Source organism: Physella acuta, unplaced genomic scaffold (assembly GCF_028476545.2).
Source record: "Physella acuta isolate Inbredline_101_S28 unplaced genomic scaffold, ASM2847654v3 ptg000457l, whole genome shotgun sequence".
NCBI classification, from domain to species: Eukaryota; Metazoa; Mollusca; class Gastropoda; family Physidae; genus Physella; species Physella acuta.
In genome coordinates this window covers 990,368-1,018,329 of record NW_026731976.1, presented here as the reverse complement: position 1 = coordinate 1,018,329, position 27,962 = coordinate 990,368, and the positions used below count along the sequence as shown (strand labels likewise).

Sequence of the window (27,962 nt, the reverse complement as noted above, 5' to 3'; positions counted from 1 at the left end):
CGGTTATCGGAAATCGCTCAAAAGTTAAAAAGGAACTACGATTTTGATGAAATACTTATATATGAAATTTCATCAACCTAGCTCTAACGGTACTCAAGTTATCGTGTTTACAGACACACAGACACATACACACAGACATACGGACAAGATTGCAAAATTATGTTTTTCCGTATCAGTGAAGTGTAAAACGATTACAAGACTTTCTCTATACTTCGTATATACGAGATAGTAAAAAAAGCTTTTCTTTAAATCTCCCCCCCCCCCCCCCCCCATCAACCCTAAGACACACAAAATTGTTACCTATGGGATCGGGTTTTCCCGACAGCCGCACCGCTAGCACATGTTAGCACCACCACTGAGCACACTGTATTAGTTCCTGGTGTTGTCTTTGTTTCACTGTGTCTAGTTGTTTGTCAGGTAATTACGTGAGTTCAAGGCTAGTTGGGTGGAGTAAGTTAAATGTTAACTATGCTACTGAAAACATCTGAGAAAGTGTACCGTTAATGGTTTGACAAAAAAGTATTTTTTTTTTAAATTTTTATTATTTTTAATAAAAACATTACAGATCTAGATCTAGATTTATTAGATCGAATACTAGATCTACATTATTTATTCGATCTAGATCTTAATCTAGTATAGAATGGGTGATAGATTTTAAAGTTTGATATGACACAATTTCAAGCGACGTTTTTTTAAGTCAATGAGACGGTCGACGATCGTAAGTCAGAAGTCAACTTTCCTGAAGTACTGATCAGAAGTCAACTTTCCTGACGTACTGAATTACAACTTGACCTGACGAAGTCACTTGACTTTATACAATTTGAACCAGCTGTAAACAAACACACGGAGCTTCATGTTTAAACTCAGAGCTTCATGACTCCAGTCATCCTGTTGGAGTCAGCTATGTTAAGTTTACAATCACGTGACGCTTTTCTTCGTGCTGTGATTGGTGCTCTAGTCGTCATGGCAACCAGCGGTAAGGGGCCCCGTTGATTCGGACATTGTCAAAAGTTTTTTTAACGTTTGACTGTTGTGACGTCATGGTTTTAAACTTGTTAGCAGTCAAACACGATTTAACACAAACACTCAAGTAAATAAACACAATTTAACACTCAAAAAAATAGATAGCTTACACATTTCTGTACGCATTACAAAACAAAACACACAGATAAACAAACAGAAAAACACACATATCAACATAAACACCTTTTCTAAAATGCACGAACAGACACAAGCACCCACAAGCATCACACCAACACACACACACAGCATCACACCAACATACACACATCACACACACCAACAAACACACTTAACATCAGTTACTAATACACACACTTAACATCACACACCAACAAACAAAAACACACAACAATAAACACATACATGACACACATCTTTTAACACCTATTGACTTGAAGACACCAACAAACAAACACACACACCAACAAACACATACATGACACACATCTTTTAACACCTATTGACTTGAAGACGCCCTCAGAAACTGCAGCTTTGAAGGAGCGTTTCGTAGCCTGGACGTCTGTTACGTCTTCTACCTGTACCCAGTCAGCTGGCAGGAGTCACAGGTTAGTCACGTGGTCACAGGTTAGTCACGTGGTCACAGGTTAGTCACGTGGTCACAGGTTAGTCACGTGGTCACAGGTTAGTCACGTGGTGACGTAGACAGTGCGACGTTGGATTGTGCCGTGTGAAGTGTCTGGTATGTTTGACATGTGTTGGTCAGGTCACGTGTCACCCCCCCCCCCCCCCCCCTCATCAACACACACCAACAACCGCTCGACTCAGAGTTTCATTCAGCCATCTACCACCCCCTCCCCCTCATCAACACACCCCAACAACCGCTCGACTCTCTCCTCTACCACCCCCCCCCCCTCATCAACACACCCCAACAACCGCTCGACTCTCTCCTCTACCACCCCCCCCCCCCCTCATCAACACACACCAACAACCGCTCGACTCAGAGTTTCATTCAGCCATCTACTCTACCACCCCCTCCCCCTCATCAACACACACCAACAACCGCTCGACTCAGAGTTTCATTCAGCCATCTCCTCTACCACCCCCTCCCCCTCATCAACACACACCAACAACCGCTCGACTCAGAGTTTCATTCAGCCATCTCCTCTACCACCCCCCCCCCCCCCCCCCCCCCTCATCTCCTCTACCACCCCCCTCCATTGAAACAAACAGAAGTTATAAATAGAAAATATATACTACAACCAGCATCACACACCAACACACACACTTAACATCACACACACCCACACACCAAGAAACATGGAGAAAAGTGTCTGAAAGAAACACTGCTCCATTCTACAGAAGTTGTGTGTTTATGTTTTCCCTCTGTTATCATCCTCATGTCTCATGTGTCTCACCCCCCCCCACAGAAGATTTGTATCAGAGACGGCATGTTGCTGGCCCGGTTCAATGATGTGGAACAGATCCGCAGCATTATGGCGATGGCCATACAGGAAGAGGGTGAGTACTGGCCGTGGACGTCACATAGGTGAGTACTGGCCGTGAACGTCACATAGGTGAGTACTGGCCGTGGACGTCATACAGGTGAAAGCTTGACGTCATACAGGTGAGTACTGGCCGTGGACGTCATACAGGTGAGTACTGGCCGTGGACGTCACATAGGTGAGTACTGGCCGTGGACGTCACTCAGGTGAAAGCTGGACGTCACACAGGTGAGTACTGGCCGTGGACGTCATACAGGTGAGTACTGGCCGTGGACGTCATACAGGTGAGTACTGGCCGTGGACGTCATACAGGTGAGTACTGGCCGTGGACGTCTTACAGGTGAGTACTGGCCGTGGACGTCATACAGGTGAGTACTGGCCGTGGACGTCAAAAGTTTACGTCACATGTTTCAAGACCATGACTCATTGTCTTGACATGCGCACTGATTGTCTTGACATGCGCACCGATTGTCTTGACATGCGCATTGACTGTCTTGACATGCGCACTGACTGTCTTGACATGCGCACTGATTGTCTTGACATGCGCACTGACTGTCTTGACATGCGCACTGATTGTCTTGACATGCGCACTAATTGCTCTGTTCATTCAAATGTTGCAGGCGACTACATTGCGTGGATCGGCGCAAGTGACCTGGCAACCGAGGGCAAGTTCACGTGGCTAGACAGCAGACAGACGATGACGGGCGTCGTGTGGCGGGACAACGAGCCCGACCATCTCAGGGGCGAGAACTGTGTCTGTGTGGACGTGACGTCACAGGCATACGACGAAACGTGCAGCGAAGAGCAGCACTTTATCTGCATGATGATTGGTGAGTGGTGTCACATTGGTGAGGGGTGTCAGAATTTGGTGAGTAGTGTCACGTTGGTGAGTAGTGTCACATTGGTGAGTGGTGTCACATTGGTGAGAGGTGTCACATTGGTGAGTGGTGTCAGAATTTGGTGAGTGGTGTCACATTAGTGAGGGGTGTCACATTGGTGAGTGGTGTCACATTGGTGAGTGGTGTCACATTGGCGATGGGTGTCACATTGGTGAGTGGTGTCACATTGGTGAGTGGTGTCACATTGGTGAGGGGTGTCACATTGGTGAGTGGTGTCACATTGGTGAGTGGTGTCACATTGGTGAGTGGTGTCACATTGATGAGTGGTGTCACATTGGTGAGGGGTGTCACATTGGTGAGGGGTGTCACATTGGTGAGGAGTGTCACATTGGTGAATGGTGTCACATTGGTGAGTGGTGTCACATTGGCGAGGGGTGTCACATTGGTGAGTGGTGTCACATTGGTGAGTGGTGTCACATTGGTGAGGGGTGTCACATTGGTGAGTGGTGTCACATTGGTGAGTGGTGTCACATTGGTGAGTGGTGTCACATTGATGAGTGGTGTCACTTTGGTGAGTGGTGTCACATTGGTGAGGGGTGTCACATTGGTGAGGGGTGTCACATTGGTGAGTGGTGTCACATTGGCGATGGGTGTCACATTGGTGAGTGGTGTCACATTGGTGAGGGGTGTCACATTGGTGAGTGGTGTCACATTGGTGAGGGGTGTCACATTGATGAGTGGTGTCACATTGGTGAGGGGTGTCACATTGGTAAGGGGTGTCACATTGGTGAGTGGTGTCACATTGGTGAGGGGTGTCACATTGGTGAGGGGTGTCTCATTGGTGAGTGGTTTCACATTGGTGAGTGGTGTCACATTGGTGAGTTGTGTCACATTGGTGAGTGGTGTCACATTGATGAGTGGTGTCACTTTGGTGAGTGGTGTCACATTGGTGAGTGGTGTCATTTTCTGGCTGGAATTAAGAGGCGGTCTGTTGCGGCAGTTTGCAAGTGGACATTGGGGTCAACGTTACATTTCATTAGTTGAGAAGACATGAAATGCTGGAAACAAATTTCTATGAAACTTGTAAGCATTTTTTATCTCCCCTCACGAAAGATTTGATTCAACAATTTTTATCTCCCCTCACGAAAGATTTGATTCAACAATTTTTATCTCAACTCAAGAAAGATTTGATTCAACAATTTTTATCTCCCCTCACGAAAGATTTGATTCAACAATTTTATCTCCTCTCACGAAAGATTTGATTTAACCTTTTTATCTCCCCTCACGAAAGATTTGATTCAACAATTTTATCTCCCTTCACGAAAGATTTGATTTAACCTTTTTATCTCCCCTCACGAAAGAATTGATTCAACAAATTTATCTCCCCTGACGAAATATTTGATTTTACCTTTTTATCTCCCCTCACGAAAGAATTGATTCAACAATTTTATCTCCCCTCACGAAAGATTTGATTTAACCTTTTTATCTCCCCTCACGAAAGAATTGATTCAACAAATTTATCTCCCCTGACGAAATATTTGATTTTACCTTTTTATCTCCCCTCACGAAAGATTTATTTCAACATTTTTATCTCCCCTGACGAAAGATTTTAAAAAACATTTTTATCTCCCCTCATGAAAGATTTGATTCAACATTTTTATCTCCCCTCATGAAAGATTTGATTTAACCTTTTTATCTCCCCTCACGAAAGAATTGATTCAACAAATTTATCTCCCCTCACGAAAGATTTGATTTAACCTTTTTATCTCCCCTGACTAAAGATTTGATTCAACATTTTTATCTCCCCTCACGAAAGATCCGCAATGGTCCAGGACGGAGCCAGTGTCACAGTGCCACTGTGCGACTGGATTGTGTCCGGACGATGGACAGTGTCCATACAACAGATGTCAGAGGGGATGGTTTGGGAACAAATGCCAATTTCGTAAGTTGTTTTTTTACATCTGTCTGACATCACTTGATGAATGGCATGTTGACATCTGTCTGACATCACTTGATGAATGGCATGTTGACATCTGTCTGACATCACTTGATGAATGGCATGTTGACATCTGTCTGACATCACTTGATGAATGGCATGTTGACATCTGTCTGACATCACTTGATGAATGACATGTTGACATCTGTCTGACATCACTTGATGAATGACATGTTGACATCTGTCTGACATCACTTGATGAATGACATGTTGACATCTGTCTGACATCACTTGATGAATGACATGTTGACATTTGTGTCGTAAGTTGCTAAATGACATGTGCTCACCTTACAGGTGACGCAGCCTGCAGCTCACCTGACCACCTGACGCTGACTGACGGTGATGACGCCACCTGCCTCAGCGGTTCCAGCCAGCCTCTCAAGATGACCTTCTTCAACCAGACGGTCATCGTCTGGCTCAGGGTCGTCCTGCTAAGGAAAGGTCAGGCATAAAATACGTTGAACGGAAAAAAAGTCACAGAAAAAATAACAGAAAAAAGTCACAGTTTTTGCTAGTCTATTAAATGCTATTAATCTTATGTTTACCATAATTACTATCTTCATAATTCATACTAAATATTTTTTACTATGCGTATACAACCAACACACATTACATTACATTTAATTATTCCTAAGTTAATTTGCACTCTCTAAATATTTAATACATAAAAGTATTAACAAACTTCATGCAAATATATATTTGTGACTTTTTTTCCTGTGACTTTTTTTCCTGTGACTTTTTTTCTGTTTTTTTTTTCCTGTGTTTGTTTTTTTCCTGTGTTTGTTTTTTTCCTGTGACTTTTTTCCTACAATCTAAAATACAGGTCCGGCTTTACAAGTGTGGGGAAGGGAGGGGGGGGGGGGGTCGCAGCGATTCCTGTGAGGGGGGGGGGGGGATTATTTATGTCTCCAAGGGCTAAAAGGGACCCTAATGTCGAAATGTTAATAATACTAACGAGCCGACCCGCGGCATATTATACGCCGCTATTTAGTTGTTGTTTTTTTCTACTTTTCAGTTATTCATAATTTGTGAATTCGACACTACCAACGCTGCCAGTGAAAATATTTCTTTAAAACACTATAAGTAGCTCGTTAAGGACGATAACCTCACCCCCCCCCCCCCCCATTAAAGTAAACTCTACTTAGTTACCCCCCCCCCCCCCTACGTTTATAATCGTTTCAAACTAAATTATCTGCCCCTAATAGTCGTCACTAAACCCGGCTCTGTTTGTAAACATTTAAAGTGAACCACAGCTCACCAGACCATGTAGGGGTGGGGGGTGGTAGGGAGCGCGTTTACAGCTTGTTTTCTAGCGTCTCCCAGAGGAGAATTATATATATAGATAATAGATACTATAATATTTAATTTTGACTGATCAGAGGAGTTAACCATGTTTAGATTATTTTGCACAAAATATTAACGTGGTTTTTTCCCTTTGTCTATAAAAAAAATACTGCGCCTACTTTGTTTACATTTAAATTACAGTTTTAGAAATATAATATACATATATATTTTTTTAATTATAATTATATGTAAGAATGTATGTATGTATATGTTTTTAAAAACTATGCAAAACTTCTCTATTACTGCACGGGGTACAATTGTGCTGTTGCACCAATAGGTATTTGGGGAGGGGAGAGGCAAGTAAGACGGGGTACAATTGTGCTGTTGCACCAATAGGTATTTGGGGAGGGGAGAGGCAAGTAAGACGGGGTACAATTGTGCTGTTGCACCAATAGGTATTTGGGGAGGGGAGAGGCAAGTAAGACTCTTCAGATTTTGGTCTCAAACCCTAGCTCTCAACAAAACCATATCGAACACCCTCACGATAACCTCCAACTAGAAACCAAAACAACACAATGTCACGAGTGGTGACGTCAGACATGATCTCCCCCCTTTCCCCAGTGACCAGCCTAGACAAGCTGACCATCACGTTCGGTCTCAGCACGCAGCGCACAGTGTGTGACAAGACACGTGTACTCCACGTCGAGGGCACGAGCTATGACGTCTACTGTCATGGCGGCCCCCATTACGCAGATCACGTGATCATCAAAGCAGATTCTTCCATGCGCCTTTGCTCGGTACATATGCACTCAGGTTTGTAAACACGTTCAAAAGGTCAGTAGGATGATAGGTCATTAGGATGATAGGTCATTAGGGTGATAGGTCATTAGGGTGATAGGTCATTAGGGTGATAGGTCAGTAGGATGATAGGTCAGTAGGGTAATAGGTCAGTAGGGTAATAGGTCAGTAGGATGATAGGTCAGTTAGATAGGTCAGTAGGATGATAGGTCAGTAGGATGATAGGTCAGTAGGATGATAGGTCAGTAGGATGATAGGTCAGTAGGATGATAGGTGAGTTAGATAGGTCAGTAGGGTGATAGGTCAGTAGGATGATAGGTTAGTAGGATGATAGGTCAGTAGTATGATAGGTCAGTAGGATGATTGGTCAGTAGGGTGATAGGTCTTTCAACTTGAAGATAAAAAATAGGTCAGTAAGAGGATAGGTCAGTAAGAGGATAGGTCAGTTAGATCGACAGCAATACGATTAACTAATGAGGTCATCGGAAGTCTCGCTGAATGTATGTATGCTGGCTAAATATTTGTAGTGGCTCATTTAAAGTAGCTAAATTAAGAATCTAAAAAAAAAAGAAATTAAGCTAGCATATGTAATGAGTTGGGTAGATTGGGGATTTAATTTTGACGTAAGAATTTATTAATATAGTGATAAAATAAAGGATTTATTAAAGTGTCTAAAATAGGGATTTAATTAGTTATGTAAACGTCTGTCTGTCACACGAAACAACTCACGTCTGTCTGTCACACGAAACAACTCACGTCTGTCTGTCACACGAAACAACTCACGTCTGCCACACGAAACAACTCACGTCTGTCTGTCACACGAAACAACTCACGTCTGTCTGTCACACGAAACAACTCACGTCTGCCACACGAAACAACTCACGTCTGTCACACGAAACAACTCACGTCTGTCTGTCACACGAAACAACTCACGTCTGTCTGTCACACGAAACAACTCACGTCTGTCACACGAAACAACTCACGTCAGTCTGTCACACGAAACAACTCACGTCTGTCACACGAAACAACTCACGTCTGTCTGTCACACGAAACAACTCACGTCTGCCACACGAAACAACTCACGTCTGTCACACGAAACAACTCACGTCTGTCTGTCACACGAAACAACTCATGTCTGTCTGTCACACGAAACAACTCACGTCTGTCACACGAAACAACTCATGTCTGTCTGTCACACGAAACAACTCACGTCTGTCACACGAAACAACTCATGTCTGTCTGTCACACGAAACAACTCACGTCTGTCTGCCACACGAAACAACTCACGTCAGTCTGTCACACGAAACAACTCACGTCTGTCACACAAAACAACTCACGTCAGTCTGTCACACGAAACAACTCACGTCTGTCACACGAAACAACTCACGTCTGTCTGTCACACGAAACAACTCACGTCTGTCTGTCACAAGAAACAACTCACGTCTGTCTGTCACACGAAACAACTCACGTCTGTCACACGAAACAACTCACGTCTGTCACACGAAACAACTCACGTCTGTCACACGAAACAACTCACGTCTGTCACACGAAACAACTCACGTCTGTCACATGAAACAACTCACGTCTGTCTGTCACACGAAACAACTCACGTCTGTCACACGAAACAACTCACGTCTGTCTGTCACACGAAACAACTCACGTCTGTCTGTCACATGAAACAACTCACGTCTGTCTGTCACACGAAACAACTCACGTCTGTCACACGAAACAACTCACGTCTGTCTGCCACACGAAACAACTCACGTCAGTCTGTCACACGAAACAACTCACGTCTGTCACACGAAACAACTCACGTCTGTCTGTCACACGAAACAACTCACGTCTGTCACACGAAACAACTCACGTCTGTCTGTCACACGAAACAACTCACGTCTGTCACACGAAACAACTCATGTCTGTCTGTCATACGAAACAACTCACGTCTGTCACACGAAACAACTCACGTCTGTCACACGAAACAACTCACGTCTGTCACACGAAACAACTCATGTCTGTCTGTCATACGAAACAACTCACGTCTGTCACACGAAACAACTCACGTCTGTCTGTCACACGAAACAACTCACGTCTGTCTGCCACACGAAACAACTCACGTCAGTCTGTCACACGAAACAACTCACGTCTGTCACACGAAACAACTCACGTCAGTCTGTCACACGAAACAACTCACGTCTGTCACACGAAACAACTCACGTCTGTCTGTCACACGAAACAACTCACGTCTGTCTGTCACAAGAAACAACTCACGTCTGTCTGTCACACGAAACAACTCACGTCTGTCACACGAAACAACCCACGTCTGTCACACGAAACAACTCACGTCTGTCTGTCACACGAAACAACTCACGTCTGTCTGTCACATGAAACAACTCACGTCTGTCTGTCACACGAAACAACTCACGTCTGTCACACGAAACAACTCACGTCTGCCACACGAAACAACTCACGTCTGTCACACGAAACAACTCATGTCTGTCTGTCACACGAAACAACTCACGTCTGTCACACGAAACAACTCACGTCTGTCACACGAAACAACTCACGTCTGTCACACGAAACAACTCACGTCTGTCTGTCACACGAAACAACTCACGTCTGTCACATGAAACAACTCACGTCTGTCTGTCACACGAAACAACTCACGTCTGTCACACGAAACAACTCACGTCTGCCACACGAAACAACTCACGTCTGTCTGTCACACGAAACAACTCACGTCTGTCTGCCACACGAAACAACTCACGTCTGTCTGTCACACGAAACAACTCACGTCTGTCTGTCACACGAAACAACTCACGTCTGTCTGCCACACGAAACAACTCACGTCTGCCACACGAAACAACTCACGTCTGTCTGTCACACGAAACAACTCACGTCTGTCTGTCACACGAAACAACTCACGTCTGTCACATGAAACAACTCACGTCTGTCTGTCACACGAAACAACTCATGTCTGTCTGTCACATGAAACAACTCACGTCTGTCTGTCACACGAAACAACTCACGTCTGTCACACGAAACAACTCACGTCTGTCACACGAAACAACACACGTCTGTCACACGAAACAACTCACGTCTGTCTGTCACACGAAACAACTCACGTCTGTCACACGAAACAACTCACGTCTGTCACACGAAACAACTCACGTCTGTCTGTCACACGAAACAACTCACGTCTGTCACATGAAACAACTCACGTCTGTCTGTCACACGAAACAACTCACGTCTGTCTGCCACACGAAACAACTCACGTCCGTCTGTCACACGAAACAACTCACGTCTGTCACACGAAACAACTCACGTCTGTCACATGAAACAACTCACGTCTGTCTGTCACACGAAACAACTCACGTCTGTCTGTCACACGAAACAACTCACGTCTGTCACATGAAACAACTCACGTCTGTCTGTCACACGAAACAACTCACGTCTGTCTGTCACACGAAACAACTCACGTCTGTCTGTCACACGAAACAACTCACGTCTGTCTGTCACACGAAACAACTCACGTCTGTCTGTCACACGAAACAACTCACGTCTGTCACACGAAACAACTCACGTCTGTCACACGAAACAACTCACGTCTGTCTGTCACACGAAACAACTCACGTCTGTCTGTCACACGAAACAACTCACGTCTGTCTGTCACACGAAACAACTCACGTCTGCCACACGAAACAACTCACGTCTGTCTGTCACACGAAACAACTCACGTCTGTCTGTCACACGAAACAACTCACGTCTGTCTGTCACACGAAACAACTCACGTCTGTCTGTCACACGAAACAACTCACGTCTGTCTGTCACACGAAACAACTCACGTCTGTCTGTCACACGAAATAACTCACGTCTGTCTGTCACACGAAACAACTCACGTCTGTCACACGAAACAACTCACGTCTGCCACACGAAACAACTCACGTCTGTCACACGAAACAACTCACGTCTGCCACACGAAACAACTCACGTCTGTCACACGAAACAACTCACGTCTGTCTGTCACACGAAACAACTCACGTCTGTCACACGAAACAACTCACGTCTGTCACACGAAACAACTCACGTCTGTCACACGAAACAACTCACGTCTGCCACACGAAACAACTCACGTCTGTCACATGAAACAACTCACGTCTGTCTGTCACACGATACAACTCACGTCTGTCACATGAAACAACTCACGTCTGTCACATGAAACAACTCACGTCTGTCACACGAAACAACTCACGTCTGTCACACGAAACAACTCACGTCTGTCACACGAAACAACTCACGTCTGTCACACGAAACAACTCACGTCTGTCACACGAAACAACTCACGTCTGTCTGTCACACGAAACAACTCACGTCTGTCACACGAAACAACTCACGTCTGTCTGTCACACGATACAACTCACGTCTGTCTGCCACACGAAACAACTCACGTCTGTCTGTCACACGAAACAACTCACGTCTGTCTGTCACACGAAACAACTCACGTCTGTCTGCCACACGAAACAACTCACGTCTGCCACACGAAACAACTCACGTCTGTCTGTCACACGAAACAACTCACGTCTGTCTGTCACACGAAACAACTCACGTCTGTCACATGAAACAACTCACGTCTGTCTGTCACACGAAACAACTCATGTCTGTCTGTCACATGAAACAACTCACGTCTGTCTGTCACACGAAACAACTCACGTCTGTCACACGAAACAACTCACGTCTGTCACACGAAACAACACACGTCTGTCACACGAAACAACTCACGTCTGTCTGTCACACGAAACAACTCACGTCTGTCACACGAAACAACTCACGTCTGTCACACGAAACAACTCACGTCTGTCTGTCACACGAAACAACTCACGTCTGTCACATGAAACAACTCACGTCTGTCTGTCACACGAAACAACTCACGTCTGTCTGCCACACGAAACAACTCACGTCCGTCTGTCACACGAAACAACTCACGTCTGTCACACGAAACAACTCACGTCTGTCACATGAAACAACTCACGTCTGTCTGTCACACGAAACAACTCACGTCTGTCTGTCACACGAAACAACTCACGTCTGTCACATGAAACAACTCACGTCTGTCTGTCACACGAAACAACTCACGTCTGTCTGTCACACGAAACAACTCACGTCTGTCTGTCACACGAAACAACTCACGTCTGTCTGTCACACGAAACAACTCACGTCTGTCTGTCACACGAAACAACTCACGTCTGTCACATGAAACAACTCACGTCTGTCTGTCACACGAAACAACTCACGTCTGTCTGTCACACGAAACAACTCACGTCTGTCACACGAAACAACTCACGTCTGTCTGCCACACGAAACAACTCACGTCTGTCTGTCACACGAAACAACTCACGTCTGTCACACGAAACAACTCACGTCTGTCACATGAAACAACTCACGTCTGTCTGTCACACGAAACAACTCACGTCTGTCTGTCACACGAAACAACTCACGTCTGTCACACGAAACAACTCACGTGTGTCTGTCACACGAAACAACTCACGTCTGTCACACAAAACAACTCACGTCTGTCACACGAAACAACTCACGTCTGTCACACGAAACAACTCACGTCTGTCTGTCACACGAAACAACTCACGTCTGTCACACGAAACAACTCACGTCTGTCACACGAAACAACTCACGTCTGTCTGTCACACGAAACAACTCACGTCTTTCACACGAAACAACTCACGTCTGTCACACGAAACAACTCACGTCTGTCTGTCACACGAAACAACTCACGTCTGTCTGTCACACGAAACAACTCACGTCTGTCTGTCACACGAAACAACTCACGTCTGCCACACGAAACAACTCACGTCTGTCTGTCACACGAAACAACTCACGTCTGTCTGTCACACGAAACAACTCACGTCTGTCTGTCACACGAAACAACTCACGTCTGTCTGTCACACGAAACAACTCACGTCTGTCTGTCACACGAAACAACTCACGTCTGTCTGTCACACGAAATAACTCACGTCTGTCTGTCACACGAAACAACTCACGTCTGTCACACGAAACAACTCACGTCTGCCACACGAAACAACTCACGTCTGTCACACGAAACAACTCACGTCTGCCACACGAAACAACTCACGTCTGTCACACGAAACAACTCACGTCTGTCTGTCACACGAAACAACTCACGTCTGTCACACGAAACAACTCACGTCTGTCACACGAAACAACTCACGTCTGTCACACGAAACAACTCACGTCTGCCACACGAAACAACTCACGTCTGTCACATGAAACAACTCACGTCTGTCTGTCACACGATACAACTCACGTCTGTCACATGAAACAACTCACGTCTGTCACATGAAACAACTCACGTCTGTCACACGAAACAACTCACGTCTGTCACACGAAACAACTCACGTCTGTCACACGAAACAACTCACGTCTGTCACACGAAACAACTCACGTCTGTCACACGAAACAACTCACGTCTGTCTGTCACACGAAACAACTCACGTCTGTCACACGAAACAACTCACGTCTGTCTGTCACACGATACAACTCACGTCTGTCACATGAAACAACTCACGTCTGTCACATGAAACAACTCACGTCTGTCACACGAAACAACTCACGTCTGTCATACGAAACAACTCACGTCTGTCACACGAAACAACTCACGTCTGTCACACGAAACAACTCACGTCTGTCACACGAAACAACTCACGTCTGTCTGTCACACGAAACAACTCACGTCTGTCACACGAAACAACTCACGTCTGTCACACGAAACAACTCACGTCTGTCACACGAAACAACTCACGTCTGTCACACGAAACAACTCACGTCTGTCTGTTACATGAAACAACTCACGTCTGTCACACGAAACAACTCACGTCTGTCTGTCACACGAAACAACTCACGTCTGTCTGTCACACGAAACAACTCACGTCTGTCTGTCACACGAAACAACTCACGTCTGTCTGTCACACGAAACAACTCACGTCTGTCACACGAAACAACTCACGTCTGCCACACGAAACAACTCACGTCTGTCTGCCACACGAAACAACTCACGTCTGTCACACGAAACAACTCACGTCTGTCACACGAAACAACTCACGTCTGCCACACGAAACAACTCACGTCTGTCACGTGAAACAACTCACGTCTGTCTGTCACACGAAACAACTCACGTCTGTCTGTCACACGAAACAACTCACGTCTGTCACATGAAACAACTCACGTCTGTCTGTCACACGAAACAACTCATGTCTGTCTGTCACATGAAACAACTCACGTCTGTCTGTCACACGAAACAACTCACGTCTGTCTGTCACACGAAACAACTCACGTCTGTCACACGAAACAACTCACGTCTGTCACACGAAACAACTCACGTCTGTCACACGAAACAACTCACGTCTGTCACACGAAACAACTCACGTCTGTCACACGAAACAACTCACGTCTGTCTGTCACACGAAACAACTCACGTCTGTCACACGAAACAACTCACGTCTGTCACACGAAACAACTCACGTCTGTCACACGAAACAACTCACGTCTGTCTGTCACACGAAACAACTCACGTCTGTCACATGAAACAACTCACGTCTGTCTGTCACACGAAACAACTCACGTCTGTCACACGAAACAACTCACGTCTGTCACACGAAACAACTCACGTCTGTCACACGAAACAACTCACGTCTGTCTGTCACACGAAACAACTCACGTCTGTCACACGAAACAACTCACGTCTGTCTGCCACACGAAACAACTCACGTCTGTCTGTCACACGAAACAACTCACGTCTGTCACACGAAACAACTCACGTCTGTCACATGAAACAACTCACGTCTGTCTGTCACACGAAACAACTCACGTCTGTCTGTCACACGAAACAACTCACGTCTGTCACATGAAACAACTCACGTCTGTCTGTCACACGAAACAACTCACGTCTGTCTGTCACACGAAACAACTCACGTCTGTCTGTCACACGAAACAACTCACGTCTGTCACATGAAACAACTTACGTCTGTCTGTCACACGAAACAACTCACGTCTGTCTGTCACACGAAACAACTCACGTCTGTCACACGAAACAACTCACGTCTGTCTGCCACACGAAACAACTCACGTCTGTCTGTCACACGAAACAACTCACGTCTGTCACACGAAACAACTCACGTCTGTCACATGAAACAACTCACGTCTGTCTGTCACACGAAACAACTCACGTCTGTCTGTCACACGAAACAACTCACGTCTGTCACACGAAACAACTCACGTCTGTCACACGAAACAACTCACGTCTGTCTGTCACACGAAACAACTCACGTCTGTCACACAAAACAACTCACGTCTGTCACACGAAACAACTCACGTCTGTCACACGAAACAACTCACGTCTGTCTGTCACACGAAACAACTCACGTCTGTCACACGAAACAACTCACGTCTGTCACACGAAACAACTCACGTCTGTCTGTCACACGAAACAACTCACGTCTGTCACACGAAACAACTCACGTCTGTCACACGAAACAACTCACGTCTGTCTGTCACACGAAACAACTCACGTCTGTCTGTCACACGAAACAACTCACGTCTGTCTGTCACACGAAACAACTCATGTCTGCCACACGAAACAACTCACGTCTGTCTGTCACACGAAACAACTCACGTCTGTCTGTCACACGAAACAACTCACGTCTGTCTGTCACACGAAACAACTCACGTCTGTCTGTCACACGAAACAACTCACGTCTGTCTGTCACACGAAACAACTCACGTCTGTCTGTCACACGAAATAACTCACGTCTGTCTGTCACACGAAACAACTCACGTCTGCCACACGAAACAACTCACGTCTGTCTGTCACACGAAACAACTCACGTCTGTCACACGAAACAACTCACGTCTGTCACTCGAAACAACTCACGTCTGTCACACGAAACAACTCACGTCTGCCACACGAAACAACTCACGTCTGTCACATGAAACAACTCACGTCTGTCACACGATACAACTCACGTCTGTCACATGAAACAACTCACGTCTGCCACACGAAACAACTCACGTCTGCCACACGAAACAACTCACGTCTGTCTGTTACATGAAACAACTCACGTCTGTCACACGAAACAACTCACGTCTGTCTGTCACACGAATAAACTCACGTCTGTCTGTCACACGAAACAACTCACGTCTGTCTGTCACACGAAACAACTCACGTCTGTCTGTCACACGAAACAACTCACGTCTGTCTGTCACACGAAACAACTCACGTCTGTCACACGAAACAACTCACGTCTGTCTGTCACATGAAACAACTCACGTCTGTCACACGAAACAACTCACGTCTGTCTGTCACACGAAACAACTCACGTCTGTCTGTCACACGAAACAACTCACGTCTGTCACACGAAACAACTCACGTCTGTCTGCCACACGAAACAACTCACGTCTGTCACACGAAACAACTCACGTCTTTCACACGAAACAACTCACGTCTGCCACACGAAACAACTCACGTCTGTCACACGAAACAACTCACGTCTGTCACACGAAACAACTCACGTCTGTCTGTCACACGAAACAACTCACGTCTGTCACACGAAACAACTCACGTCTGTCACACGAAACAACTCACGTCTGTCACACGAAACAACTCACGTCTGTCTGTCACACGAAACAACTCACGTCTGTCACACGAAACAACTCACGTCTGTCTGTCACACGAAACAACTCACGTCTGTCACATGAAACAACTCACGTCTGTCTGTCACACGAAACAACTCACGTCTGTCTGTCACACGAAACAACTCACGTCTGTCACATGAAACAACTCACGTCTGTCTGTCACACGAAACAATTCACGTCTGTCTGTCACACGAAACAACTCACGTCTGTCTGTCACACGAAACAACTCACGTCTGTCTGTCACACGAAACAACTCACGTCTGTCTGTCACACGAAACAACTCACGTCTGTCTGTCACACGAAACAACTCACGTCTGTCTGTCACACGAAATAACTCACGTCTGTCTGTCACACGAAACAACTCACGTCTGTCACACGAAACAACTCACGTCTGCCACACGAAACAACTCACGTCTGTCACACGAAACAACTCACGTCTGCCACACGAAACAACTCACGTCTGTCACACGAAACAACTCACGTCTGTCTGTCACACGAAACAACTCACGTCTGTCACACGAAACAACTCACGTCTGTCACACGAAACAACTCACGTCTGTCACACGAAACAACTCACGTCTGCCACACGAAACAACTCACGTCTGTCACATGAAACAACTCACGTCTGTCTGTCACACGATACAACTCACGTCTGTCACATGAAACAACTCACGTCTGTCACATGAAACAACTCACGTCTGTCACACGAAACAACTCACGTCTGTCACACGAAACAACTCACGTCTGTCACACGAAACAACTCACGTCTGTCACACGAAACAACTCACGTCTGTCACACGAAACAACTCACGTCTGTCTGTCACACGAAACAACTCACGTCTGTCACACGAAACAACTCACGTCTGTCTGTCACACGATACAACTCACGTCTGTCACATGAAACAACTCACGTCTGTCACATGAAACAACTCACGTCTGTCACACGAAACAACTCACGTCTGTCACACGAAACAACTCACGTCTGTCACACGAAACAACTCACGTCTGTCACACGAAACAACTCACGTCTGTCACACGAAACAACTCACGTCTGTCTGTCACACGAAACAACTCACGTCTGTCACACGAAACAACTCACGTCTGTCACACGAAACAACTCACGTCTGTCACACGAAACAACTCACGTCTGTCACACGAAACAACTCACGTCTGTCTGTTACATGAAACAACTCACGTCTGTCACACGAAACAACTCACGTCTGTCTGTCACACGAAACAACTCACGTCTGTCTGTCACACGAAACAACTCACGTCTGTCTGTCACACGAAACAACTCACGTCTGTCTGTCACACGAAACAACTCACGTCTGTCACACGAAACAACTCACGTCTGCCACACGAAACAACTCACGTCTGTCTGCCACACGAAACAACTCACGTCTGTCACACGAAACAACTCACGTCTGTCACACGAAACAACTCACGTCTGCCACACGAAACAACTCACGTCTGTCACGTGAAACAACTCACGTCTGTCTGTCACACGAAACAACTCACGTCTGTCTGTCACACGAAACAACTCACGTCTGTCACATGAAACAACTCACGTCTGTCTGTCACACGAAACAACTCATGTCTGTCTGTCACATGAAACAACTCACGTCTGTCTGTCACACGAAACAACTCACGTCTGTCTGTCACACGAAACAACTCACGTCTGTCACACGAAACAACTCACGTCTGTCACACGAAACAATTCACGTCTGTCACACGAAACAACTCACGTCTGTCACACGAAACAACTCACGTCTGTCACACGAAACAACTCACGTCTGTCTGTCACACGAAACAACTCACGTCTGTCACACGAAACAACTCACGTCTGTCACACGAAACAACTCACGTCTGTCACACGAAACAACTCACGTCTGTCTGTCACACGAAACAACTCACGTCTGTCACATGAAACAACTCACGTCTGTCTGTCACACGAAACAACTCACGTCTGTCACACGAAACAACTCACGTCTGTCACACGAAACAACTCACGTCTGTCACACGAAACAACTCACGTCTGTCTGTCACACGAAACAACTCACGTCTGTCACACGAAACAACTCACGTCTGTCTGCCACACGAAACAACCCACGTCTGTCTGTCACACGAAACAACTCACGTCTGTCACACGAAACAACTCACGTCTGTCACATGAAACAACTCACGTCTGTCTGTCACACGAAACAACTCACGTCTGTCTGTCACACGAAACAACTCACGTCTGTCACATGAAACAACTCACGTCTGTCTGTCACACGAAACAACTCACGTCTGTCTGTCACACGAAACAACTCACGTCTGTCTGTCACACGAAACAACTCACGTCTGTCACATGAAACAACTTACGTCTGTCTGTCACACGAAACAACTCACGTCTGTCTGTCACACGAAACAACTCACGTCTGTCACACGAAACAACTCACGTCTGTCTGCCACACGAAACAACTCACGTCTGTCTGTCACACGAAACAACTCACGTCTGTCACACGAAACAACTCACGTCTGTCACATGAAACAACTCACGTCTGTCTGTCACACGAAACAACTCACGTCTGTCTGTCACACGAAACAACTCACGTCTGTCACACGAAACAACTCACGTCTGTCACACGAAACAACTCACGTCTGTCTGTCACACGAAACAACTCACGTCTGTCACACAAAACAACTCACGTCTGTCACACGAAACAACTCACGTCTGTCACACGAAACAACTCACGTCTGTCTGTCACACGAAACAACTCACGTCTGTCACACGAAACAACTCACGTCTGTCACACGAAACAACTCACGTCTGTCTGTCACACGAAACAACTCACGTCTGTCACACGAAACAACTCACGTCTGTCACACGAAACAACTCACGTCTGTCTGTCACACGAAACAACTCACGTCTGTCTGTCACACGAAACAACTCACGTCTGTCTGTCACACGAAACAACTCATGTCTGCCACACGAAACAACTCACGTCTGTCTGTCACACGAAACAACTCACGTCTGTCTGTCACACGAAACAACTCACGTCTGTCTGTCACACGAAACAACTCACGTCTGTCTGTCACACGAAACAACTCACGTCTGTCTGTCACACGAAACAACTCACGTCTGTCTGTCACACGAAATAACTCACGTCTGTCTGTCACACGAAACAACTCACGTCTGCCACACGAAACAACTCACGTCTGTCTGTCACACGAAACAACTCACGTCTGTCACACGAAACAACTCACGTCTGTCACTCGAAACAACTCACGTCTGTCACACGAAACAACTCACGTCTGCCACACGAAACAACTCACGTCTGTCACATGAAACAACTCACGTCTGTCACACGATACAACTCACGTCTGTCACATGAAACAACTCACGTCTGCCACACGAAACAACTCACGTCTGCCACACGAAACAACTCACGTCTGTCTGTTACATGAAACAACTCACGTCTGTCACACGAAACAACTCACGTCTGTCTGTCACACGAATAAACTCACGTCTGTCTGTCACACGAAACAACTCACGTCTGTCTGTCACACGAAACAACTCACGTCTGTCTGTCACACGAAACAACTCACGTCTGTCTGTCACACGAAACAACTCACGTCTGTCACACGAAACAACTCACGTCTGTCTGTCACATGAAACAACTCACGTCTGTCACACGAAACAACTCACGTCTGTCTGTCACACGAAACAACTCACGTCTGTCTGTCACACGAAACAACTCACGTCTGTCACACGAAACAACTCACGTCTGTCTGCCACACGAAACAACTCACGTCTGTCACACGAAACAACTCACGTCTTTCACACGAAACAACTCACGTCTGCCACACGAAACAACTCACGTCTGTCACACGAAACAACTCACGTCTGTCAAACAACTCACGTCTGTCTGTCACACGAAACAACTCACGTCTGTCACACGAAACAACTCACGTCTGTCACACGAAACAACTCACGTCTGTCTGTCACACGAAACAACTCACGTCTGTCACACGAAACAACTCACGTCTGTCTGTCACACGAAACAACTCACGTCTGTCACATGAAACAACTCACGTCTGTCTGTCACACGAAACAACTCACGTCTGTCTGTCACACGAAACAACTCACGTCTGCCACACGAAACAACTCACGTCTGCCACACGAAACAACTCACGTCTGTCTGTCACACGAAACAACTCACGTCTGTCTGCCACACGAAACAACTCACGTCTGTCTGTCACACGAAACAACTCACGTCTGTCACACGAAACAACTCACGTCTGTCTGTCACATGAAACAACTCACGTCTGTCTGTCACACGAAACAACTCACGTCTGTCTGTCACACGAAAGAACTCACGTCTGTCTGCCACACGAAACAACTCACGTCTGTCACACGAAACAACTCACGTCTGTCACACGAAACAACTCACGTCTGTCACACGAAACAACTCACGTCTGTCACATGAAACAACTCACGTCTGTCTGTCACATGAAACAACTCACGCCTGTCACACGAAACAACTCACGTCTGTCTGTCACACGAAACAACTCACGTCTGTCACACGAAACAACTCACGTCTGTCACATGAAACAACTCACGTCTGTCTGTCACATGAAACAACTCACGCCTGTCACACGAAACAACTCACGTCTGTCACACGACCCTATCCGCAGGTGTCAACCTTGGTCAGCTGTCTGGGACCGTCTCACCCTCTGTCCAGTCGCCCGACGTCACGGTGGACGGGGAGTGGGGTGAGGGCGTGGGGTGTATGACGTCAGGTGGGGATCACAACACGTCTGATTGGGAAGTGACCTTCGATAAGGAAGTCGTCATCCATGAGATCGTTATACGCAGAACTCTTAGTGAGTACTCGGGCTTTTGTCATGTCTTTGATTATGGCAAGTTTTTGTCGTCTTTGATTATGGCAGGTTTTTGTCGTCTTTGATTATGGCAAGTTTTTTGTCGTCTTTGATTATGACACGTTTTTGTCGTCTTTGATTATAGCAAGCTATTGTCAAGTCTTTCAATGATAGCGTAAGAGTTGTGTGATGACAGTTTTAGCTAACCATATAACGTCCCTTCCTGTTTTGTCACGTGACCAGGAGAAGGCGGCCATCACTTTATGGACGGGTTTCAGATCGAGGCTCTAGACACGCACTCACGTCCAGTATTCCTGCACGTGGACCAGGATCCGGACAGTCCGAACAGCGTGCACGTCTTCACGCGCACACAAAGTCCGGTCGTCAAGGTCAAGATATCAATGCCGGGTCCGGCTCTTCCTGAGAAATTCCTCGAGATTTGCGAGATCGAAATCTACGGAGGCAAGCGTTGATGTGTCGTTGTTGTCTGTCGTTTTGATGTGTCGTTATTGTCTGTCGTGTTGATGTGTCGTGTTGTTGTCTGTCGTGTTGTTGTCTGTCGTGTTGATGTGTCGTGTTGTTGTCTGTCGTGTTGATGTGTCGTGTTGTTGTCTGTCGTGTTGATGTGTCGTGTTGTTGTGTGTCGTGTTGTTGTCTGTCGTTTTGATGTGTCGTGTTGTTGTCTGTCGTGTTGATGTGTCGTGTTGTTGTCTGTCGTGTTGATGTGTCGTGTTGTTGTCTGTCGTGTTGATGTGTCGTGTTGATGTGTTGTTGTTGTCTGTCGTGTTGATGTCTGTCGTGTTGATTAGCTATAAGTATATGCAGCAATATTGCTATGAACAGATTAGCTATAGGTAGCAATGTTGCTATGAACAGATTAGCTATAGGTAGCAATGTTGCTATGAACAGATAAGCTATAGGTAGCAATGTTGCTATGAACAGATTAGCTATAGGTAGCAATGTTGCTATGAACAGATTAGCTATAGGTAGCAATGTTGCTATGAACAGATTAGCTATAGGTAGCAATGTTGTTATGAACAGATTAGCTATAGGTAGCAATGCTGCTATGAACAGATTAGCTATAGGTAGCAATGTTGCTATGAACAGATTAGCTATAGGTAGCAATGTTGCTATGAACAGATTAGCTATAGGTAGCAATGTTGTTATGAACAGATTAGCTATAGGTAGCAATGCTGCTATGAACAGATAAGCTATAGGTAGCAATGTTGCTATGAACAGATTAGCTATAGGTAGCAATGTTGCTATGAACAGATTAGCTATAGGTAGCAATGCTGCTATGAACAGATCAGCTATAGGTAGCAATGCTGCTATGAACATATTAGCTAAATACCTGCCTAACTAGGATTTCGACCTCATGAGCAGCTTAAGAATAAGATGTACGTTGGGAGTTCTTGGTATAAATCTACACGCAATCTATAGAATTTGCTTTGCAAACCTTTCGCATGGTGTAGATACTTTTTTTAAGAAACTGAATCTTCAGTCTTTAATCTAAAACTTGAGAAAGAAGCACACCAAACTTTGAACCTTGATCTCCACAGACTGCGCCCCACCACACTACGGACTCACGTGTGAGCACGTGTGTGGCGCGTGCCCCCACAAGATGTGCCACTACAACGGTGACTGCGTGTTGCGTAAAGGTAGGGTGTACTTCATGGTGTGGTGTACGTCATCACTCCATGGTGTTTTGTACGTCAACACTTCATGGTGTTTTGGTGTACGTCATCACTCCATTGTGTTTTGATGCACGTCATCACTCCATGATGTTTTGGTGTACGTCATCACTACAAGGTGTTTTGGTGTACGTCATCACTCCATGGTGTTTTGGTGTACGTCATCACTGCATGGTGTTTTGGTGTACGTCATCACTCCATGGTGTTTTGGTGTACGTCATCATTCCATGGTGTTTTGTACGTCATCACTTCATGGTGTTTTGATGTACGTCATCACTCCATTGTGTTTTGGTGTACGTCATCACTCCATGGTGTTTTGGTGTACGTCATCACTCCATGGTGTTTTGGTGTACGTCATCACTCCATGGTGTTTTGGTGTACGTCATCACTCAGTGGTGTACGTCATCACTCCATGGTGTTTTGGTGTACGTCATCACTCAGTGGTGTACGTCATCACTCCATGGTGTTTTGGTCTACGTCACTCCATGGTCAGCCTTAGAAAGCAGATGTACAGGTGACTAACAAGTTATACATGTGGCAAAGATTTGAACTTAAAATGTCAAGTGTTTTGATCTTGACGTGAGGACACAAATGTGACCTAAAGCTGACCGCTATTGCACTGACCTGGTTTCATGTGACAGTTGCTTGGTCTCACGCATGACTAATCCGATCTTAATCATTTGACCTGATATGTTTCAAAATGACATTCGTGTGTCCATGACCTAGATTTTATCTTAATAATTTTCTTGTCACACAAAAAAAATTACCTTGATTTGATCAGAATCAAATCACGACCTTGACTTGACCTAAAACGACCTTGATCTTGGTCTGACCGGCTGACCTGCTATGATGTGACCTCTGTTCCAGAGCCCCCCGGTAAGCCCGACCCTGGCGTGAAGCGGATGATCCTGCTGGCCTGTATCGGCGTGACGCTGGTGGCCATTGTGGCCAGCTCCTACTTCTGCTGCAGGGCCACGGACAAATACAGCGAGCATGCGGACAGCGTCCAGCCAGAGGAGGTCAAGGTCGTTCCACCCGAGCCCGAACTCCATGAGGCTAAAGGTATGTCACACACAGGTAGACAAATGATGCCCGAACTCCATGAGGCTAAAGGTATGTCACACACAGGTAGACAAATGATGCCCGAACTCCATGAGGCTAAAGGTATGTCACACACAGGTAGACAAATGATGCCCGAACTCCATGAGGCTAAAGGTATGTCACACACAGGTAGACAAATGATGCCAGGTGGGGGGGGGGGAATAGAGGTACAGGTAGACAAATGATGCCCGAACTCCATGAGGCTAAAGGTATGTCACACACAGGTAGACAAATGATGCCCGAACTCCATGAGGCTAAAGGTATGTCACACACAGGTAGACAAATGATGCCAGGTGGGGGGGGGGGGGAATAGAGGTACAGGTAGACAAATGATGCCAGGTGGGGGATGGAGGTACAGGTAGACAAATGATGCCAGGTGGGGGATGTACAGGTAGACAAATGATGCCAGGTGGGGGATGGAGGTACAGGTAGACAAATGATGCCAGGTGGGGGATGTACAGGTAGACAAATGATGTCAGGTGGGGGATGGAGGTACAGGTAGACAAATGATGCCAGGTGGGGGATGGAGGTACAGGTAGACACATGATGCCAGGTGGGGGGTGGAAGTAGTACCTACAGGAGACATGTTTTACCACCTGCAATGCAAGCTAAAGCGTCAATCGGTGTTTGCATTACATAAAGGTTGCGGACTGATGAAGGTACATATGTACTGTACACAACTTATCCCACATGGTAATTAAAAACTTCCGCACCAAAAGAAAGTGTCTGTGTAACAGTGAAATAGGATTAGTACCGTCACTTAAAAAAAAAGAATTAAATTAAGCATCTTACTATGTCAAAGAATACGTCAAATAGACCTAAGTGAAACAATTTAGTTTGATAGAAAGTAGAAGCGTGCATGTTAGACCCGCGTTGGAGAGAAAAGTAAAACTTAGTAAAAGAAATCAAATTAAACAAAAGTTTGTAATATTTATAGCTTACGTTTGTGGATAGGAGTTACGGCAGAAATTAAAACATATATTGATGGAAATAAATGTACTAAAACCAGTCCCATAGACAACCGCGGTCAAACACAACTTCTTTCCCCAGGCCTTAAGACCTTCCGTAGTGACACCGACGTAGACACGGGTAAAAGCACCACCACCCTGCCGGTAGAGAAAAGCGGCACCACCGTGCAGACGGGCTCAGACGACTCTTCCGTGCTGCACTTTCTCAAGGTGCTCCACGCGGAGGAGTCAAGGACCACCGCCTCCACCTCCACCACATCGGTCAGCACTCAACAGTCACAGCCATCCGTCACACCAGCGGCCAACCGCCCCCCTACTCCGGCGGTCAGCCGTACAGCTACTCCGGCGGTCAATCGTGACGTCACACCAGCGGCCAACCGTACAGCTACTCCGGCGGTCACACCAGCGGCCAACCGTACAGCTACTCCGGCGGTCAATCGTCCCACTACTCCAGCTTCCAACCGATAACCTTACATCTCGACTGCTGACAAATTTTAGCCCCACCTTTACATGCCATGGTTGTTAGACTTGTTTTTATTTTTTTTACTTTCATAAACTAAATAAAATGAGAGAGCCGAATCAATCCCAGTGGCTAAAAACGAATCTCCCTCACAATCCAGATGTACCATGTAATTATAATGTATACCAGTTTGTTGATGTATATTTCACGCACGATTAGATTTACTACTATTACTTTTGTGATTTACCAGTCTTAATTTAACATTGAAATAAAAATTTGAAATAGAGATCTACAGGCTCTCATTAGAGCCAGCTAATAAATATAGCGACGGAGTCCTTTTTTTTTTCATTTATTTTAAAAAAGTGTCAACCAAATTTAGCCATGATCATAGCAATGCTCGTATTATTAAAATACCGATAACTAAAGCCAGCGACGGGAAACAATTCAGTATTTACCAAAGAATATATTCTTGTTACCTGCAGTTTCAGTTACCTCCCCTAGGATCAATGAAAGTATGGATGGCTTTGTTTTTTTTTTTTCAAGTTTAAGCTTTACTACACTTTGATCCGGTTGCCATGAAACTTTGGGGGAGTGGACAGTTTCTTCCAGGCATCTTTTTGAAATTTATATAGAAAATATATACTTTTAACAGTGTCCGCCCCCAGAAGAAAGTCTAATAGATGAAGTAATTAGAAGCGTCGTCCCGGGTTCCCAAGCGGCTATCTTAGCATTTGGTATCCGTTAATGGGGGTACATCTAGATTTTAGTGGTAACGGCTAGAGTAAAACTTCACCGGGCACATCCGCTGGCGCCCCAGTTATTGATCACTGAGTGACATCGGCATCGGCAGTTTCTTCCAGGCATAACTTCCGGGGGGGGGGAGGGACAAAACCACCCCCTTTCCCCGAACGAAATGGAATTAATATAGAAAACATACTTTTAACAGCGTCCTCAAACCCCCCTCTCCCCCCCCCCACCCGGGGAGAAAAAAGTCTGGGGAAAAACACTGGACCCGGCCCCCCCCCCCCCTTGTGGGCACTTTGGATACGATGGGCTACTAGTACTAAAATCGTTCACTTAACCGAATAGGGTGTGTCCTGTACCCGGCAGGGGACAATTGGGTGCTGGGAGAGGGTTTATCATACCACTAGTTTATGTCTAGGTTTGTGCTGAGGGTTAGGGTTTGTGGGAGAGGGTTTATCATAGTTTATGTCTAGGTTTGTGCTGAGGGTTAGGGTTTGTGGGAGAGGGTTTATCATAGTTTATGTCTAGGTTTGTGCTGAGGGTTAGGGTTTGTGCTGAGGGTTTATCATACCACTAGTTTATGTCTAGGTTTGTGGTGAGGGCTAGGGTTTGTGGGAGAGGTTTTATCATACCACTAGTTTATGTCTAGGTTTGTGGTGAGGGCTAGGGTTTGTGGGAGAGGGTTTATCATAGTTTATGTCTAGGTTTGTGGTGAGGGTCAGGGTTTGTGGGAGAGGGTTTATCATAGTTTATGTCTAGGTTTGTGCTGAGGGTCAGGGTTTGTGGGAGAGGGTTTATCATAGTTTATGTCTAGGTTTGTGCTGAGGGTTAGGGTTTGTGGGAGAGGGTTTATCATAGTTTATGTCTAGGTTTGTGCTGAGGGTCAGGGTTTGTGGGAGAGGTTTTATCATAGTTTATGTCTAGGTTTGTGCTGAGGGTTACGGTTTGTGGGAGAGGTTTTATCATAGTTTATGTCTAGGTTTGTGCTGAGGGTTACGGTTTGTGGGAGAGG

General features: G+C 45.9%; 1 protein-coding gene across 1 annotated transcript; it reads left to right on the top strand.

The window, feature by feature from the left end:
* The first annotated feature begins 604 nt into the window (after positions 1-604).
* LOC131943502 (uncharacterized) lies at positions 605-26,482 on the top strand. The gene is made up of 12 exons (XM_059303661.1): positions 605-976; positions 1,495-1,589; positions 2,412-2,502; positions 3,107-3,316; positions 5,142-5,267; positions 5,616-5,762; positions 7,227-7,418; positions 21,801-21,989; positions 22,230-22,448; positions 23,546-23,644; positions 24,545-24,739; positions 25,829-26,482. The coding sequence occupies exons 1-12, from the start codon at positions 874-876 to the stop codon at positions 26,212-26,214; spliced, it is 2,052 nt and encodes a 683-aa protein (XP_059159644.1). The 5' UTR covers positions 605-873; the 3' UTR covers positions 26,215-26,482.
* Positions 26,483-27,962: the final 1,480 nt, after the last annotated feature.

Coding starts and splice junctions, on each gene's coding strand:
- LOC131943502 (XM_059303661.1), top strand. CDS start 874: ATGACTCCAGTCATCCTGTTGGAGTCAGCTATGTTAAGTTTACAATCA. Junction 3,317..5,141: donor CTTTATCTGCATGATGATTG/GTGAGTGGTGTC, acceptor CCCTCACGAAAG/ATCCGCAATGGTCCAGGACG. Junction 24,740..25,828: donor CGAACTCCATGAGGCTAAAG/GTATGTCACACA, acceptor TTCTTTCCCCAG/GCCTTAAGACCTTCCGTAGT.